The following is a 19930-nucleotide window of genomic DNA, read 5'->3' on the forward strand; positions in this document are numbered from 1 at the left end:
AATACAGAAAAGAACAGCACATTTTACCAAACCAAACTATTACATATGTTGATTTTTATAATAATTATGCTATTAAAAGCTCCATAACATAAAGAAGTGAAGTGATTCTGATGTTTCTCATGAAGCAGGGCTCAAAGTGGGGCCTGCAGTCCAAAGTTGGTCCTGCATAAGGTTCAAATTGGCCTGCTGGATGCTTGTAGGGAAAAAATATTTAAAATGCATTTAAAAAAACTCATAATAAAGTTTATGCTGGTTTATTTTTGTGAGGTAAAATCATCCATTATTATTGCTTTTCATCAGTACTGTACTGTAGTTTAGTAGCTACTATTTTAAGGTGATTTAATAATTTCTTGAGTATTGCCATTTTCGCTGCTACTTTTTACTTCCACTCATTACATTTACAGATAAATATTGTACTTTTTACTCACTACATTAATTTGATAACTTTAGTTACTAGTACAGATTACATGCTGCATCAGAGCCAATTCAGTGCATTTTTTAATTGGATCGGATAAAAAAATACTAATTCAGATTATCAGAAAAATGCTCAATGTCAGTTGAACTGAAGAAGCCTCTTGGATGATTCTTTAAGACACTGAAACAAGTCCAGTTGCCTACGATATAGCACTCAGAATTACCAGTTGTGGAACATGTGGTTAAAAATGCACATAGCCTATCTCTCCAGCCTAACATTAGCTGCCGTTGCTCTCTGTTAGCAGAGTGTCACTGAGACGAGGCACTCGACAACGTGCATAAAGTCATTGTCCTTTGGACAGTTGCAAAAAAATCTGACCCGAGTCCTTCACAAATAAATCTACAGTCCAGCAGCATTAAACAACATCAAATGAAATCATCCACAGGCTTGTATAGACAACCGAGAGAGGGGGAAGGTATTATTTTCACATCATGGTACAATCTGCTCACCAATAACAAAGTGATTATTACATGTTAATCGCTACAAATTGTTACAGAGAGCCCCTTTAAAAGATAATCAGTGCCAGGGATTCGACATGACTGCTAGATTCAGCTGGGCTTTTTTTGTCTTATTACACAACTAATTTTCCCTTTCCTACCCCAGAATTTCTCCGCTCATTTCATTACACAAATAATGCAACAAAGATCTCTGAGTATCTACAACTCTCCTCACATCTGCTTATGTTCGGATTTTGAGGGATTTCAAGCAGATGTCAGTTATTACCCCTCTGGAACATTCTTCCAGGGAAAAAAACAATGTTTGTTTTGCATCACACGAGCCAGCTCTTGGAATTATTCTGCACTGGTTTGTTTTATTTAGAGAACACTGGAGTTTGTCTTCGGCCTAAATTCTAAAAAAGTTGATGGGAAAATGGAAAAACAGCTACCATAGTTCACATGATAGTCAGCTCTCTTCCTAACATCCTTCAGGCCTTTTAGTGGTGTGTCATAATAACTCTGAAGTAGTGCTGGTGAATATCTCGCAGCCCTCTTAATCATGCGAGACAGAAAGTGAGAATCCTGGCCCCGGCAGTGTGCACCACATCCAAGAAAATGAGCTGTTACAAAACATTTTGGATCGATAAAAACTGCACAAAATGGGAGAAATGTTACACAACTGGCAATAATGGAGGACAGATTTCCTGTTTGGGACGAAATCCACTGTTAACTTGATCTCGGGGAATGTGCTGCTGGCTCGCGCCAAACTGCTCGCTGCTGGGCTCCTCACACATCTGAATGGCCAAACACCTGCTCGTTCTGGCAAACTGTCAGTCTGAAAGCCCATCAAGGAACAGGAAGACATTTTTATGTGCTAGATTTTAAAAGAGAACCTTTAAATTCAGCCGTCTCCTCCCTTGTTGAAGTGGAATTATTACGCAACGGCTGTGTTAGTTTCCAGGTTTTCTGTTCAGTTTTGTGTTTTGTTTTCAGTCTTTAAAGCCAACCATGACGAATGACATGTTTTATGGGCTTTTATTTCTCATGCATCATGAAAGGACAGAGTGATCATTATCCAAACAGCTTTTCTTCTCCTCCACCAGCATTATAAAAGCATAAAGACATAAATATCACTGACATTACAATCGTTTATTCACTTGGCAGTTGTTGTAGTGTGATCAATAAATAAAACACTGAAATAAAAGTGCAATTTCACAACAGAGGGGGACAATAACTGGAGCGTTATCAGAAGGACACAATGTGCAGTTTGTTACATGTTTTACTGCTCACACTGACTCTGCAAAGGTGGAGTGGAGTGAATGTGTCAGAAACAACCAAGGCACACAGTGCGTAAGATTCGAAAATCTCATGACAGTTTTTCTATTAAGAGGGGTAGGAAAAACACAAATTTGCCAAATGAAGCCAACATCTGTGCTCAGATTTTCACAAGCATCATCTTCATCGCGATCTCCTTGATTCTCTCTGGATTTTTGTATTCCTTCAGCAGTTATAAGCAGGTTTTTATGATTCGTTAATGAGCAGGGGTTGTTCTCCTTCCACTGCTGAGTGCACTGTGCCAAAGCTCAAGAGGCACCTTGTGTCAGCAGGCATGAGCCATCTCCATAGAAACATTATTAGCCATCCTTTGCCTGAGGTGGTTGGCAAAGTCCACCTGCGTCTGAGAGAGCACTCTGTTTATGATTGTCTTTGGGATCCAGCCCTGCAGACGAGACAGACAAAGACAATGTCAGACTGGGTAACAGCTTGCTGTTTTGTACTTTTAGTCAGTGGTGGAGGAAGTATTCCAATCCTTTAAAAGTACTGTTCCCACACTATAAAAATACTTTTATGAGTGAAAGTCCTGCATTGAAAATGTATGTAAGAATAATAAGGAAAATGGATAGGATAACTTCACCCAAAAGTGAAAATGTAGTCATTACGATCAAAGCAAAGACGGATGAAGTTTCATCGTCTACCAAACAATATTGGATCAAACAGTATACATAGTGAAACAGTGTTTTCTAAACAACTGAAGTACTGTAGATGGGGACTTATTTTAAAATGTGAAAAAAAAAAACTGAATTAAAAAAACAACATAAAATGCCTCCATACAACTCATCCGGCATAATCCAAGTCACCAGAAGCCCAGAGATACCAAATTTAGCTAAATACATTTATTTATTTATTTAGCTAAGCAGCTACAGTGAAGATGTTGGCTTGAAACGGGTGTAAATAAAGTCTTTACTTATTTTTACTATTTATTTGTATTTTTACATTTTAAAACAAGTCCACTTCAGCTGTTTAGGAGAATGCTGCAACACTGTTTTGCTGTGAAGCTCTAGAAATGCTTTGTGGACTATGACACTTTACCTGACTTTCCATCAGCGTGGGGGGTGAGAAGATAATGGCTGAATTCAAATATTTTTGGTTTCTTTAAGGTATCAAAAGTAAAAGTACTCAATGCTTTACTGTTATATTATACCCGTAGATCATTATCACTCAGGCATGAATCCCTAAGCAGTATTTTACTGTTGCAATTGGTTGAAGTGGATATAATTTGCAGCTAATTATGTTCCTTGTGAATTAATCTCCTGATTATTTTCTCAAGCTGGACCACCACCGAGGGGGAACACCAAGTCAGTTGTCCCGGGGCCCAGGTCATGAGAGGCCCCTAGATGTTTGGTTTGTAAAATGTCAGAACACATTGACACTTTTACAATGTTTTTGTCTTACCAATAGTCCAAAACTGAAAATAATTAAAAAATAAATTCAAATTATTAAAATAATTACAAAGGCTCTGAAATGAAGTGGAGTAGATGCATAAAATAGCATTAAAGTAAACTACACTTTAAATTTGTACTTGAGTAAATGTACTTAGTTACACTCCACCACTGCTTTTAGTTCTTGCATACATTTCAGTGTAAATCAGTGCAGACATGGAGACCATTTACCTTTAAATCTATATTTAGTAACCAGGTGAACTTGGTCTTATTCGGGTCTTCGGCACACGGCTTCATTACTATACAGGTTGGTCCATTCTCCGCTCTGAAACATGTCATCAACATCAAATTCAGTCAGGTATTCCCATCCATCCATTGCACAAAAAATAGGCTGATTGCTCTGAATACATCCAAATACTCACAACAAGACAATTATTTCTCCTTGACTCACCTGACCACTCCCCTCTGCTCAGGCATTTTCGGGTGCTGAGTGGACATCCCAGCCAGGAAGCAGGAGGAGCCCCGGCGCTTGGCACAGCGGACACTGACAAAGTCCCTCGGTCCCACCACATTACCAGGAGTCTCTGCAGACACCTCGTGGGTAACCATTGTGTCCTGGCCGATCTTTTGAAGAATCTGTGGGATTTTGATAGATTATTGAATTTTTTTTTGTTTCTCTTTAAGCCCAACTCCTCAGAGAGTCCTCAAGCATAAAACATTACATAGCTACAAAAAGACACAAACAAACTGTAGGTCTTACCTTGACCTGTTTGACATTTGGGTTCCACTCCCCCATCTGCTCCATGTTTCCCACCAGCTCTTTGTAAAGATTGTCAGGATGTTGCTCCAGCATCACTTCCAGCTTGAACACCTTCCCGATGTCAGGCAACATCTTACTCAGGACTTTGTCTCCATTTGCCTGAGGAGGTGGGTTAAACAAGTAGTGGAAGTATTCACATGTTTTCTTTCACATTTGATAAAATACACAGTGGATAATGTCACATTATCTATTCTCATCAGACATACATTGTTAGTTCACTTCACACACTTCAGTGAACTGTAAATTTGCTCTGTGTGTCTTGTCTTTATACTCACAGCCACAGTTTCAATGGTCCAGCCGTCCTGTTCACTGAGGATGCTGATGGCCTTCTGCAGTGCATCCTCACCTTGCTTCACATAAGACATTTCCTCCTCGCTGTAGCCCTCCACCTCTCTAATACGAGAACCTTGAAACAAAGAACACAGCAAGTTAAAATGCGAGTCAGCTTCCACTATTATGTCCCTACATTATTAGGATAAATACCTCACAAGCAAAACACTGAAATATCTGTTTATTTCTTAGCCCAAAGCTCTCAAGATTGCAGTTTCAGCTGTTATATCAAGTGTGTTACTCCATTTTTTCCATCTGTGTGATAGAAATCTGTGATCACATGTAATAACTTACTGAGAAGGGAGCTCCGCCGGCGGACTTGGCTGATCCAGTTACTGGGGCTGGGACCTGCCAATCTGTTCAGCTCATGGTGAATGGCCACCATGGCATTCTTCCTCAAACCTGGCAGAGAGAGGCAAAAAGTACACAGTTACTACATTTTAAATCCATTCATTACTCATGAAGTATTTCAAAATGTGGGAAAACACAAGCAAAGAAAAGAGAAATAAAAGTCTTTGATTTATTCAGCCACTCTGATTCTAGGCTCCGTGCACAACTCCATTCAGAAAATGTGCATTTTTGAGCATACAAGAATAAAGCAATGCCAAGAGGCTGAATGTCAGGCTGAACAGAGTCCTCTCACTCACCTGTCATGTTCCTCATGTGCCTGTAGGAGATGCCAGCACACAGTTTGAAGGTTGCAGGCAGCATTTTCTGTTCAAGAGCTTTAGGAGAATTGGAAAAGCAAGTAAATCACAAAGATTCAAAATCAGACTGAGCTGTAAATCTTCTTGAAAGAAGTGAACGAGCGGCTGACTGTGCTGTAGAGAGGACTTGGATTTCTGTCTGTAGACTTTTTAACAGTTGCTGTATATATAAGAGAACTGCTACAAGGCCACCGTGCTATCACCACGTAGATAAACACACACACACATCACCTCACTTCCAATGGCCATGTCGCCAAGGTTGCCTGCATGTGGACACGACGAGCATGTCTCTGACTCTCACAAACACTGTGTCAGATAACATACAGTGCCCTGGCCCACTGCACTGCTCCCACACACACACACACACATGCACACACACACACACACACACACACACACACACACACACACACACACACACACACACACACACACACACATGCATGCACACACATACACACTCACGCACCACCAGTAAAAACCAGTGGGTGACATAGGGGGGCAGCCTCTCTTTAATGATGAGAGGTCAGTAGGAGAGACCCTGAGTGACTCATCCATCCCTTCATGGTCCATTACAAGCTAAACACTCACTGGAATTTGAGGGCAAAAAAATTTCCATTCAGTTTGGCTTGTTTCTTCCCTGTTATGATTGATGTCTTGGTGTGAGCTACAGTCATGTCTCTGCTGTCATTATCACTGAGTGGAGACATAAACCTTAACGTTCTCTTTGAGGTCCTGGAGCCGAAAAACTTTCTTAACATTGTTTTATCACTCGGATACTCAATTATTTCTCTTAATTTTATGAGAATTGCTTTTAAACATGATTTTGAACTGATGACATGTTCCAGACATCCGCAGCAGAAATGCTATGTTTGAAGCATTACTTCTGTTTGGAGTTACAGAGACTGTAAAACACTGTTTAATACAGTGAATTCTTATCTATATCAGAGATTGGTGCTGATATTACTTTTACTCTATTTGGATTTCTGTTATTGGAGTTTTGCTCAAGAAATGTATGATAGAGAGTCTAATTGACCACATAAGTGACAACATATAGAAATCTATAACTGGTGGCCCGAATGTGGCCCTTTAACAACCTCATTTATGCCCTTTGATCATTTTGTTAGGAGGCTAATTGGCCCATTCATTCGTAATGTCAGTTGCTGAGCACAAAAATACTTTGATTTTATTATCTTATCTGAATAAGTTAAATGTTTAATAATTAAATAAGTTTTAACCCCCCGCCTATTTAGGGAATCAAACTGACTGACTTCTAAGATTGAAATGCTGCATGTTTTGTTTTTTTTGTCATGCATTTCATATATCTAATGTTTCTTTTTCAAAACATAGGGACACATTAAATCTCAGCTTTATGAGTCAGACATAACAAATGTAAAAGGCCATCCCCATTTCATTTCACATTGATTCAAATCTGGCCTTTCTAAAGAAGGGGTTGAACGAACTGTCAACTTTTTGCAAAAAAAAAAAAAAAAGTTTCTGCATTGTTCATATAACATAGAAAACATGAAATATTTTCTTACTTGGTGTTGTAACGATGTAATTACCGTAATATAACCTAATCACCCCAAGCAAATGTACGCATCCATTTTGTGTCAAAGGGAGTAGTTGCTAGGTTAGTATGGCACAGTTGATGTTGTAATTACGACTCTGTGCACTGGGGCTGCCAGGGCCAACGAAGAATCTATTTGCAGCAATTACTACAATTTGTCTACTTTTCAAAGTCATTTTTGAAGGGTTTAGATACTCGCAAACTCATGATTTCAATTCTATCTGAAAGATCCACATTCCCATTATGTTAAACATCCACAGTAAACAATGGTCTCAGGATTTAAAATGATTAAACTGAGTTATAACTGGGATTTTGCTCAGGGTTCATATTATGGGCAGTTTGTTGGGAAGGAGCAGGTGGAACTAACATCTTTTGTCCAAGGTGTTTTTGATTGTTTTGAGATCTATTTTTTGTAATGTTTTTGAATAACTGCTATGTTTTCTTATTGACAAAAAGGGAACAGATTATACGCATATCGCATGTAATGTAGCCTACAGCATGCTCAGTCAAGCTCCTCTGTCAATGTGAAGGTTAAACAAAAACTTCTCAGTGAGGGTTTGATATTGTTCTGAAGCAGCCCTGTCAGTTTTTCCATGGCGGTCAGACTTGTCAAACACATCACATTTCATAACATCCAAACATCAGTTTTATGACTCTGCTTTAGCTTTTCTGTCAGAGAGATATTGAGTCACGCTCTGGAAGTTTTTCCACAATTACACCACTCCAGTCTGATAATAACATATTTTATCATGCTGCTCACATGTTTTGACAACCTTGCTAACTCTGTCCAAGCAAAAGCCAAACTATCTAACAGCAATATTGCCTCAGCGAGCTGCACGTCACACACCGGCTCAGGGTCGACGAAGCACACCAACACAGGAATGGAAACCAGTCAGAAGAGCAGCAGGCCATCTGATTAGTGACCAGGAATGTGCACAGAGAAAACAGGAACACATTAATAAATCACAAATACAGACTGAAGTCACCTTAACCTGCAACCTCAAGTCCCTCTGGCTGTAAGGCAGGAATTATCCATCAGTCCCTCTGACCTTCTGTAGGGAGACTTCTCTCATTTAATATAAGAACACACAGGCCTACTACTATCTGACCCACACTGGACAGACCAGGCACCCATGTCTCTTGTACTGTAAAGCCCTTTTTTCTGAGACAAAGAGCCAAAGTGGGTCCTGAGCCTGTTTCTAATGGACAGCAGCAGCATTATGTTTTAATGAGCCTCCGTCCCGCTGCGGCAAACTGCAGTTCTCCAACTGGCAAAGGTTTGAGAACCTGAAGGAGGTTAAAGAGTCACGACTATAAGAAGTTTCTCTGATGTCCAGACAAGGGAATCATTCAAGTCCGTCTCCACGCCAAAATTTGTTTTTCTTCTTGTTCCTACAGAGCTTCACTGTGTAAAATGATGTACATGCAGAGTTGTTTTCACATTCTTTGCTGAAAGTGTAAATTTTCTCTGTACCCTCTGAAAATCTGATTTGAAGATGCGGGTGCCTCAAGTGCACATACACTGAGAATAGACTACCAGATCACAGTGGGCTTATTTATTCAGATCCCTTGAAGCAGACACCTTTGTCCCAAGAGTCATGTCTCATATTTGTAACTTCTTGATGTTGACTGTGAGGGAGGATTCAAAGGATTCAAGGGCTTTGTCGTCATGTGCAGAAATAACTTATCAGTGCAATGAAATTCTGACTCTACCTAGTGCTGTCAATTAAACTACTGACATGAACAAAGGAAGTGAAGCAAGATTTCTTTTTAAATGCACATTTCTATCCATGTATTACTCATATACACTCATACAAGAGTATAAAAGTATGTTACAACGAGAGAGAGAAAGAGAGGCCAGGCAATGGTGGCCAGCATCTTGCAGAAAGGGCTGATTATTACTTTTGATTTTAGATCTATTGTGATGAAGTGATAATGTAAGTGTTGAGGGATAACGTCCACTGTCCTTGTTATTTGCAAAATACAAATCTAAAATGAGGTTTCAACAGGCTGAGTTGGTCAAATCATGTGTCTTCCAAAGTTTTTAGTTAGTTAAAAAAAACAGATATAAGCTGGGCCAGACCATTCAGGGCTTTACAACAAGCAGTAAAATCTTTAAAACAATTCTAAAAACTCACAGGAAACCAGTGAAGGGCAGTGAGGAGTGGTGTAATGTGGTTGCTACTCTAAAGTTAAAAGCCTGGCAGCAGCGTTTTGTATTAACTGCAGTCTTTGGTTGTTTCGCCTGCTGATATCAGAATAAAGTGCTTTGCAGCAGTCATGTCTGGAGGAGATTAAAGCACGGATGACCTTTTCTATGTTTGGAGAGGAAAGGAATCTTGGTAGGCTGTCTGAGTTGGGGAAAGCAGGACTGCACCAAGTTAGCCACATCATCTTTACAGTAGCTGAATTTAGGAATACCTTTTTGAATCACATTATTTAAGGATCTCTTTGTGGCCAGTATGCAGCAGACAGATTACAGCAACTAAAGACTGCTTCTGTATACAAATGGTTGTGCTGTTTTAGCATAGACTTTAAAAAATCTAAACCTGTCCTCTAAATTAAAGCAGTTAGAGATTCAAAGCTCATGTGTAAGTGTCTTTAACTGAATAATTTATATTTTTTATTTTAAGGCCCCTACGTTTAATTGCCAGAGACTAGTATAGGCCATGGTTACAGTCACAACCCCCAAACAAAAAACAATGGCATTAAAAGGCGAATGAGGTATACACTATGGAAAAAGTCATCACTAAAATACACCTGAAAATGGACTGTTTTTGTATGGTCATTATGGTTACCAGCCATGTCCAACAAAAAGACATCAAATACTAAAACTATAGAAAATCACTTAATCCCATTGGCTTTTTTAAATGTATTTCTTGAGGATTTATTTTTGTTGTTATGTATGTTTTTTTTTATTTTTGTTTGTTTTGTTATTTTTTTCTGTTTTACCTGTGTCTTTGGTTCTTCTTCATATATCTTACATTCATACGCTTCATTTGTAGAGCTGCACAAATAATTGACTGTAAGAACTTTGGTAATGTATTCTGTCACCATAAAGTTAGGACTTTCCTTTCTGTTGTTCCATGTATTAAAACAAAGTGTAGGGAAATAATGTCTCTAATCATTTGAATGTATTTGACTATAAACAAAGAAGTCATCAGGAGAAAGGAGAGCAGACACGGAAATAAAGACACTGGCAGACTGAAGAGTACTCAAACTATAGCACAGAGTTTATTAGGACTTAAAGGACACAGTGGGTTTGGCTTCCACATGCACTCAGCACTTTGCTGTACATCACGTTAAGAAGGAGAATCCCCTCATCGACCTTCTCCCTCCTCTCCCTCCTCTTCTTCCCTCCACTTCCAACAAACTGTGCGAGTCTGTGTGTGTTTGTGTGTCAATGTGTTCCCAGGCGAAACAAACAGAGCATGACAGACAGAGAATAAACAAAGTGCTGATGTCTGTGTGGGCATTGTCTGGGAGATAATACTAACAAGGAGGCACTTCAGTCTGATTCTGGGTTTTTTTTTTTCTTTTCATATCATAGAGAAAAGAGAAAAAACAGGCTTGCGTGAGATTGGTAAGGATTAAAAATTACTGCATGGACCGGCTTTCACTTCCTCAAATCGGGAAAAATACCACATTCTTAAAAAAAAAAAAAACAAGCAGAAGAGATTAAGCTCTTCCTCTCTTTAATTGGCTGTGCTGCTGTGAGAAGGCCACTTCTTTGTGTGGTGTTTGCGTCATCCATCGTGTCTTCCTCTCCTCCTCCGCTCTGACATGAATGAACTGGACCAATTAAACGAAATTCAGATAAGATAATAAACCATTCACGTAGCTTTTGATTTCAGCTGGACACAAAACAAGAGGAAGACCCTTTAGATTTGTGAGGCATTTCGAAGAGGGTAAAGGGGCAACATATCAAAACCTGTACATGTGACAACAATGGCTTTGCAGCAACTTCTTTTAAATGGAAAAAAAAGGCATAGGGAGAACAAGAACACTTCAGTTTCGGATGTAGAAAACAAGCAAGCAGTACAATAATGTGCCTTAATGATTGGAGGTAAAAACATTTCCATTTGGTGAAGAAACAGCATGACAGTGTTTTAAAATTGTGCAACTTGTACGTCAGGCTGAGTGCATGTGTTCCTCTCCACTACTTTTTTTTTTTTTGGGGTGGGGTGGGGGGGTGGGGGGGGTGGCTGTGCGGAAAATTGAGCAAAAAAAAAAAAAAGAAAAACAAAAGAAGAGATTTCAGTTTCTGTACAGCATATTAATTTTTCAAACTCCACATAATGTCAAATATAAAGTGACACCGTAAACTGAGGGAGACGTCTGTGTGTTGCACTATGGAATGAGGTATGCAGAAGCGAAAAAGGGATACAGCTGTCCATACTTACACTTGTCCATGCAATGAAAACACAACACGATTCTCACAATTCAGTCTGTGTATGTCTACCTGTGTATGTATGTATGTATGCATGTATGTATGTGTGCTTTAAGCGATATGATATGTCTGCAGGCTCATATTTAGAAGAAAGTGTAGAAAACGGATCCTTTCGTGGTTCTAAACGACGGCTGAAAACCTTCAAAAAACCAATAACATGACGACAGTATCACAAAACTAAACTGTTAATCTTTGGCCTGAGTGTATACGCAAGGCAATGTACATCATGTGTTGAGGTTGCTGAGGTGATGCGTTCTGAATGTTTAGGAGTGATCTGAGGTATGGGAGGTGGATATACAGAGAAAGAATAAGTTAGAGTAAGAGTTGGTGGGGTGTGGATGGGTAGATGGGAGAGATTTGGGTACAAGATACAGGCCACAAAGTAAAGGATTGAAAAATGAGTGAAATTCCTTTTCTGGAAAAAAAATAAAACAAAAATTCACCAAGACCCCATCTTCTTTTCCCTGTGGTGGTCTTTATTATACAGTGGATCCCCTGAATATTAGCTTGTTTTCTATCCTTTTCTGTCAGTGGCTCTGCTCTAAAGTCCAACAATCCTGAGGGTAAGTAAGGTTTGTCCCAATATTTCCAAACGTCTCTGCAACATAGACCATCCCACTAACAAATGCCCGGGGTCTCAGGGCCTGGTCAACCCCCCTCCCTCCCCCCATGGGCTGACCATTTAGGCTTTTAGACAGGCTGTCTCCGGCTGCTGCTCAGGCCCCGGCTATGGACCAATCAGCAGCGGGGAAGCCCCTCGGAGCTCCTTCCCTTTGTGTGTGTGTGGCTCCCACACTGCCACTGTGCCACTAGGGGGCAGAGTTGGACATGGAGTCCACAGAGTTTACACTGGAAGACTGCACACGGCTGTGGGAAATAGACACCTCTGGGTGCTGCAGCAGAGAAAACAGAGAAATGTAATTTGATTTGTGTGAGTTAGTTTTGTATGTATTCCTCAGTGTGTGTGTGTGTGTGTGTGTGTGTGTGTTCACTTACATGCCTCCTGAAGATCCTGTCCAGCAGGCTGCGTCTGGGCGGCTCTGGCGGCTGATTCCAGTCCAGATCTGGAGGTCTCGTCCCTTGAGGCCCGAACACATTCAAATCTCTGAAACACTCAGTTTCAATCATCTGAGAGGAGAAGAGAGGAAAGGAAAGGAAAGGAAAGGAAAGGAAAGGAAAGGAAAGGAAAGGAAAGGAAAGGAAAGGAAAGGAAAGGAAAGGAAAGGAGAGGAAAGGAAAGGAAAGGAAAGGAAAGGAAGGAGATTTGGTGAACTCTGTTAAGCAAGTTCTTCCAGCACTTATACAAACTGCACCAATCATTTAAAAATGTCATATTAAGTGCACACACACTTACCTCATTCTGCCATGGGATGGAAACACTGCCTGTAGCAAATTTGGAGTAGAAGTCGTTGTCAGTTTGGTCCAAATTTACTCCCTTGACTGTGGAGAACTGCTCAATGTCCAAAACATCCTTACAGTACACTGCCCGAGGCTGGGAGAGGGCAATGACCACGGAAAGACGAGGGTGAGAGGAAAAACAGCAGACAAGTTTATCTTAACAGATAATTTATCATCGTGGAAATTCACTTGAAAAGACACATTCTTCCTGCAGAGGCCTTTTTTGGACTATTCTGGTTAGCGTTAGGATTAAAACAAAATATCCTCACAGAGAACATGTTTTTGCAGCGGGACTGATTTAAGAACGCACCGTGTACAGCCGAATATATTACTCACATCAGGCACAAAGGGAGGCTCCACTATTCCAGCCTCCAGCCTCTTGAAGTTGATGTTTTTGAAGAACGAGTGGGCCTTGACGCCCGCTGCTCCGTCCGCCTGGCACCCCAGCCTCTGCTTCGGGTCTTTGGTCAGCAGCTGGGTGAGCAGCAGCAGAGATGAATCATCGAGTTATTCATCAGCTTATCATCCATCTCTCCATACCAACATGACTCCCATCAAATGCTCACCATTCTACAGATGGCCTTGGTGTCCTCTGTAAACTTGTCGTTGTACTCCTCCTCCTCCTCCTGCACCCTCCTCTCCACCTCCTCCCGCTTCACTCGCTCTTTGCGGGCGCGGAAGGGCGATCGTCCGGCGGTCATCTCGTAAACGAGGCAGCCCAGCCCCCACCAGTCAGGACTCATGCCGTACTTCTCATTGTTTATCACCTCCGGAGCTAAAAGGGAAACCAGTTTTCATTAACAGTTGCCAATTAATCAGTTGAATTTACTCACTGAAGTGCTGATCACAGTTTTTCTTACCCATGTAGCCCACAGTCCCCACCCTGCCTCTGATGAGCTCTCCTTCAGGCACTTTGATGGCCAGCCCCAGGTCAGAAATACGGATGTGTCCTGCAGAATTACAGCGTGATACATTTCATTTACGCTTATGTAGTCTGAAATTGTGTATCAGCAGCAAAATGCTCTGCAATGCAATAACCAGAAATCTGAGCTGAGGAAGTTTGAAAACTCACCATTGTCATCTAATAGGATATTCTCCGGTTTCAAATCCCTACAAATAACACAGCATGTTAAAAAAAATAAATAAAAAATTCAACAAAGACAAGAGTATCAACTCACACTTCATAATTTAGAGAATCTGAAAATTTGATTTAAGAAAGAATTAAAGGTCCAGTGTGCATAATTTAATTTATCAAAGAGCAGAGATGGAATACTTATAATTATATTTTTATCAGTGTATAATACAAGCGGGGTTGTTCAAACATATGATTAGGATGCCTTCCTTTGGACAACCAACTCAGAGGGGACCCCAGGCCAGAACCAGAACTCGCTGGGGGGATTAAATATCTCATCTGGCCTTGGAACGCCTCAGGAGGAGCTGGAAAGCGTTGGCGAGGGGGGGACATCTGGAATACCCTGCTGCCACCGCGACCCGACCCCGGATTAACAGAGGAAAATGGATGGATTGATGGATAGTGAATAATCGCCTGAAACTAAGAATTATTGTGTTTTTGTCTCCTTAGAATGAGCCTTTTACATCTACAGAGGGAGCAGGGCCTTTTCCACACCATTTTTCCACAGTAGCCCAGAAAGGACAAACCAAACACTGGCTCTAGAGAGGGCCTTTCGTGTTTTTAGCAGCCACCATAGGGGAGGGTAAGACGAGAGGTATTTCATTGGTTGCAATCTGTTAAGTACCACTAAATCCTACCCACTGGACCTATAAACTTTATAAAATGGTCTGGTTTGAGAATTTAATTGAGCTCAACTACATCTGTAGAAGTGTTACCTGTAGACGATGGATTCTCTGTGCAAATGCTCGAGTCCACAGCAGATCTGAGCAGCATAAAACTGGACCCTGTCCTTCTCGAAGCCCGGCGTGCCCATGTTGTAGATGTGAAACTTCAGGTCTCCTCCGTTCATGATGGTCAGCACCAGACACAGAGCGTCTTTGGTCTCATATGCATATGCTAGGCTCACCTAGAAGAAGAGGAGAACATGTTGAATACATAACATAAACCTCACTTTGCTGCAAATACTCTTCTTCTATCTTTACTTACAACAAATCTACTGTTGACTTTCTCTAAAATCTGCTTCTCGTTGAGAGCCATGGACTCCCCTTTCCTCTTTTTTATCCTCTTCTTCTCCAGCTTCTTGCAGGCATACATCTTCCCTGTGGCTCGAACCTGACAGGCACACACCTGAGAAGAAAAACAAAATGTTATCTCACACTGTATTTGAAGCTTCATCCTCAGCATCAACATTCATCACTATCAACATAAACCGCATGTCTTACCTCTCCGAATCCGCCCTTCCCCAGCACTCGGTACTGTCTGAACGTGTCTTTCGTGATTGGTTGCCTGACAGAACACAGACACAGCAAAATCCATTAATAGACGCTCATATAGTATTGATTAGGATGGAGATATTATCTGCAGAACTCAATACCATCCTGAGTCTGTTTCCTGTACAGAGGGTGGGGCCTCCTGGACGCAATTTAACTTTCCAGACACGGATACAATCAGGGCTGCTCTGAAAGCTCTGCTGTTTACTTCTAACTGCCTTTGCTAAGCACTCTGCATAAAATATCATCCTGTCTGCAGCGATCAGGCTCCTGTGAAGGGTCTCAGAAGTGACGTGTGATTATATCAGAGTTCTTTCACCTGCCAGTTGTTCCGTTCTTCAAACTGGCATCTGGCAGTTTAAATATGTTTAAATCAGAGGTGGGACACAGATGAGTACACTTTGTGGCACTACTTTACTTCAGTATGTTCATTTCGTACTACTTTATATTTTATGTTCACTACATTTAAAATGAAAATATTGTATTTTTTACTCCACTACATTTATTTGACAGTTCTAGTTACTAATAACTTTGTTGATTCAGCTATTCATACAAAACATATAATGACATTATACAGTAAAATATGATGCATTATTATAGATTATTATTACACAAAATTGAAAATAGTAAATTAGCTCCACCTTGACGGACAACTAAAGCCTGACCGATTTATCAATATTGGAATTTTTTTACTCCTTTATATCGGTGTCAGTGTCAGTAATCCAGTATCTGTCGGGCTCTATGGACAACAGCACTAACACGCATAAGTAACAATTATCCAATGATATGATATACAATAATATATCAACAAATACTTCAAGTACAATCTAATGATAATATTTCTGTAATGTTAATTATGTAAAATTTTGAATGCAAGTATTCAAACTTTACTTCAATGAAGTATCTGAATTCTTTTTCCATCACTGGATAAAGTGTTACTGACCTTTAAAGTGTTGTAAGATGTTGTGTAGCGTTGTCTGTCTGTGCTTTCAAGAGCCATAAAATGCTGAATTAAAGAACTGCCAAATGCTACAACAAATGCTTTTCTCTACTTCATCTTAAAATCCCCCTCAATGATGAAAAATAACTAACGTTACTTGTGTCTTCATTAGGTACACCTGTGTACAAAAATGAACACCTCTAAATATAATGTAGTCCAGTTTAACAACACTGCAAACTACAACCTGGATAATAAACATAACTGAATTTACACGTAACATATACGAACAGGACCATCAACAAGAAGCCTGAGTATTTCTGTATAATTAATGAAGTTATTCTTAATGTCTGTCACTGGGTCCGATACCAACTTATCCAGGTTGGATACGTTGTTAAACTATTTTCTATGGCAAAGTGCTAAGGGATGAATTCAGGTGCGGTCTCACAGACTAGCTTCTTCTGTGAAATATGTTAATATATATATTTAAATAAAGGTTTGGTCTGATTATTGATTATTCCTATGATTTTTGTGGACTTTTTGTGAAACTATTTTTCACTTCAGTGTATGTAAAAATCAAAAATGTTGATTAATGTGCAAAATTGTATGTATGGGAAAATTGGTCAGAAGGTTATATTGAATGGAAATTATATTTTTTATTCATTTTCAAAACAACGGACTGGAAAAAACTGTTCAGTGTTTAATTTTTTAATAATTTTTTATGGTCTGATAAAAAGCCCAACTTTTATTATTTCACTCAATAATATTGACATATATGCCATCTCCCTACAAAACACCCAAAACATAAAGCAGCAAAACCCCACTCTATTTAAAAAACATAGAAAATGATTAAGTCATTTCTGGACTTCTACATCTTTTTTAATTTTTATTGAATGTCTAATGATTGATGCACTGTTTCCTCTCTGTTGTTGTTAAATGTAGATATGATATGTGAATTGTATTGTGACTATGATAATAAAGAAACAAATAAAAAAGAATAGCTTTCCCTCGGTGGTGGCTAATGGGGATCCAAACAATTAAATGATTGTAGTCTGGTGGTTCACCACTAAAGCAAAGTTAATTTTGTCACCATCATCAGCTTTTGTCCACAGGGGCCGCCAGAATCAACAAAAAAACGAAAGTTTCTGTGTATCACAACCCTGCTCAATTTTAGTAGATTTTATTTGTGGCAGAATGAAGCAGAGAGGGGATCTGAAAAACTGGTAGTGAAATGTTCAATTGTAATAGGAAAAAACGATAAATAAATGTGTTAACTGACTTGACCTCTCCACTGAAAATTACTCTTATATTAATAGATTTTCGTACCTCTCCAGCACCTTCCACTGCAGGAAGCGGTCGAAGTACATGCTGTTCTGGTAGTCTGTGAACGGAGCCCCACTCAGGTACTCATGGACGGCCCTGCTCCAACACACGACACAGCAGGCTCAGTCAAAACAGTCACAATATGATGCAAGCTAAAATTTAGTTATCAATATCTGTGCTGTTTGTTCTGTACATAACATGAAGTAAAATATAGAGAGCCTGAACAGGTGAGAGTGCAGCAGACAGGTGAGAGGGAGTAAAGACTCACTTGCGGCAGTTGCTGAAGATCTCCTTACATGGACTGAGCTCGAGGTTCTCTCTGCACTGGTCTGCAAAAACCTCCGCTATGTCTACACGCTGAGGTGACTACATCAACACACGTAAACACACGGTGAGATATGTGCACACATTCACAAATATATTACTTTTATAACACATAAACTAAAGAGAGACATGCGTAAATTCTAGGAGAGTGAAGCACAGTATCAGTGTATTATACACTGAATTACTACACTTATATAAGAAGCTCTCTTAAGTCAACATTATTGCCTGCTGATCGCTGTAAAAGGTGACTAAATTTGACAGAAAATGCAAACCAAAAAAGGTTTTGATGAATGTATCCGATGAGGAAACCTACTTGTTTGGAGAGAAAAGTCTTGATGATCTTGTCCCCTCGGCTTTTTCTTTTTTCATCCGGTGTCACCTCGTAGTCTTCCTAAACAACAAAATGACATCATCACATCATTAGAACAAATTCAATCAAAGCAAGTACATGTATTGTAATAAGTTAATGTTTTATGAATCTCTTATAAGTTATAATTAATGGCATTATCAATGGTTAATAGATAATTTACAAATGTTTTATAGATGAGATGTAAGACATTAGTAAAACAACTTCTGGTCTTCATTCATAAAGAAGTCCCTAACCCTTAACAGTTCAGGAACAAACGAGTATTGCTCTCTGTCAGTTGAGCCTGTGGGACTCTACATCTTCTTCTGTTCTCTTTGAATAAAACCTGAGAGGGGTCAGACGTAATGTATCTGCTTGAGAATACATTCTTTTAGTATGCTCAGTTTGAAAACTTTTCTTAAGCATTTGACCAACAATCTTTGAGCAGATAAATACAACTTCAAATTACAACTGGTAAACCTTTTATAAATTGAAATTTATTAGAAAGTGGTACCTATTTGTGTCCTTTATATACAAGCACCAAGCCCAGATGTACCACATTATGTCATTTCTGCCACGAGGCGTCTCTCAGTCAAAGCAAAAGACATAGTTTGATGACGTTATTGTTGAAGAGCGTGGGGATTATGGGAGTTGTTGTCTTCATGGTAAGACAACATCCATTGCCGATGACATCTATCTATCTAACTGACTGAGATAATGTTTTTAAGTTTTATCTATGTTGTATTTAGTCGTGTTTGCCAACTTCCTTCTTCACTCTCGGATATATTATCTGATGTTTCCCCAGAAGTTTTAGCAACAGGTGACAAAATGAAACGGGTCTGAACATCGTTGGAAATGTTGAGGATAACTTACACAACTCGACAAAATAAAAGGAAAGGTCTTGTTGTTTTTAGACATTTCAATATGACATGAAACTAATTTAACAAATAACATTATTTGTAATAAAATAACAACTTTTACTCCTTTCTGTTAAAACAAAAAAAAAAAACCCTTCCTCATCAATATAAGTCAAGTAAATTTTATCTGTGGAGCCCAATATCATAAATCACAATTTAAGATTGAGATATGAGTCGTTGAAATTAAGATATGAGTTCTCGGTCTAAATGAAGAAAAACACTTAATCTGTTATCTAATCTGTACGATGAAGTAGCTGCTGTTCAGTGGTGACGAGGCCACACACCTCTCAGTCTCTGCATCTCTGTGTGTCGCTGTCACTCTCACACAAACATATGCTGCCGTTGGCTCCGAAGCCGTTGACACAAACAGGTTTGGCCGTTGCACGCCGGACATATTGGACATCTCGCAGAGGCAACGACATGAAAAAGCCCTCTGACGCATTTCATCACCAGCACTTTTAACTTCTCAAAGAGGAGGGGAGCGACATGGTGCCCGCGCTGCACGCTGGCCCTACTCTTTCTATCGGTGGCTTTTTTCCAACATGGTCTTGTGTTGCCTGGCAGCCACACAGTAAACACGGCGGGATTCCTTGAGGTCCTGGAGTGTCACAGTGTGTCACACCAGCGTCACCAGCTTTCCACTACAAAACACACACTCACATATATATACAGTGCATACACACATAAGCCCTGAGCTTAAGGAAAAACAGGCTTTAAAAAGCTACAACGTCACTGACACCTCAGAACAAAGCCAAAAACTCCAGCAATAAATA

At 39.8% G+C, this 19930-nt stretch overlaps 2 protein-coding genes across 3 annotated transcripts in view; both read right to left on the minus strand.

The window, feature by feature from the left end:
• Nucleotides 1-1932: 1932 nt before the first annotated feature.
• star (steroidogenic acute regulatory protein) lies at nt 1933-5630 on the minus strand. The gene is made up of 7 exons (XM_073465987.1): nt 5430-5630; nt 5077-5184; nt 4728-4858; nt 4393-4551; nt 4084-4268; nt 3864-3957; nt 1933-2632 (listed from the first exon to the last, which is right to left on the minus strand). Exons 1-7 carry the CDS (start codon nt 5491-5493, stop codon nt 2513-2515), a joined length of 861 nt encoding a protein of 286 aa, XP_073322088.1. The 5' UTR covers nt 5494-5630; the 3' UTR covers nt 1933-2512.
• A 4640-nt stretch (nt 5631-10270) lies between these two features.
• grk5l (G protein-coupled receptor kinase 5 like) overlaps nt 10271-19930 on the minus strand; it is a 35163-nt gene continuing 25503 nt past the window's right edge. For both annotated transcript variants that reach the window (XM_073466399.1, XM_073466400.1), the window contains exons 4-16: nt 18208-18285; nt 17839-17936; nt 17574-17666; nt 15263-15326; nt 15027-15167; nt 14756-14946; nt 13980-14017; nt 13768-13857; nt 13474-13682; nt 13244-13381; nt 12864-13001; nt 12506-12637; nt 10271-12402 (exon numbers count right to left, since the gene is read on the minus strand). In XM_073466399.1, the coding sequence (XP_073322500.1) occupies nt 12319-12402; nt 12506-12637; nt 12864-13001; nt 13244-13381; nt 13474-13682; nt 13768-13857; nt 13980-14017; nt 14756-14946; nt 15027-15167; nt 15263-15326; nt 17574-17666; nt 17839-17936; nt 18208-18285 (1494 nt within the window). In that variant the 3' untranslated portion in view covers nt 10271-12318. The remainder of the gene's footprint in view (nt 12403-12505; nt 12638-12863; nt 13002-13243; nt 13382-13473; nt 13683-13767; nt 13858-13979; nt 14018-14755; nt 14947-15026; nt 15168-15262; nt 15327-17573; nt 17667-17838; nt 17937-18207; nt 18286-19930) is intronic.

This window comes from Pagrus major, chromosome 5, assembly GCF_040436345.1.
Source record: "Pagrus major chromosome 5, Pma_NU_1.0".
NCBI classification, from domain to species: domain Eukaryota; kingdom Metazoa; phylum Chordata; class Actinopteri; order Spariformes; family Sparidae; genus Pagrus; species Pagrus major.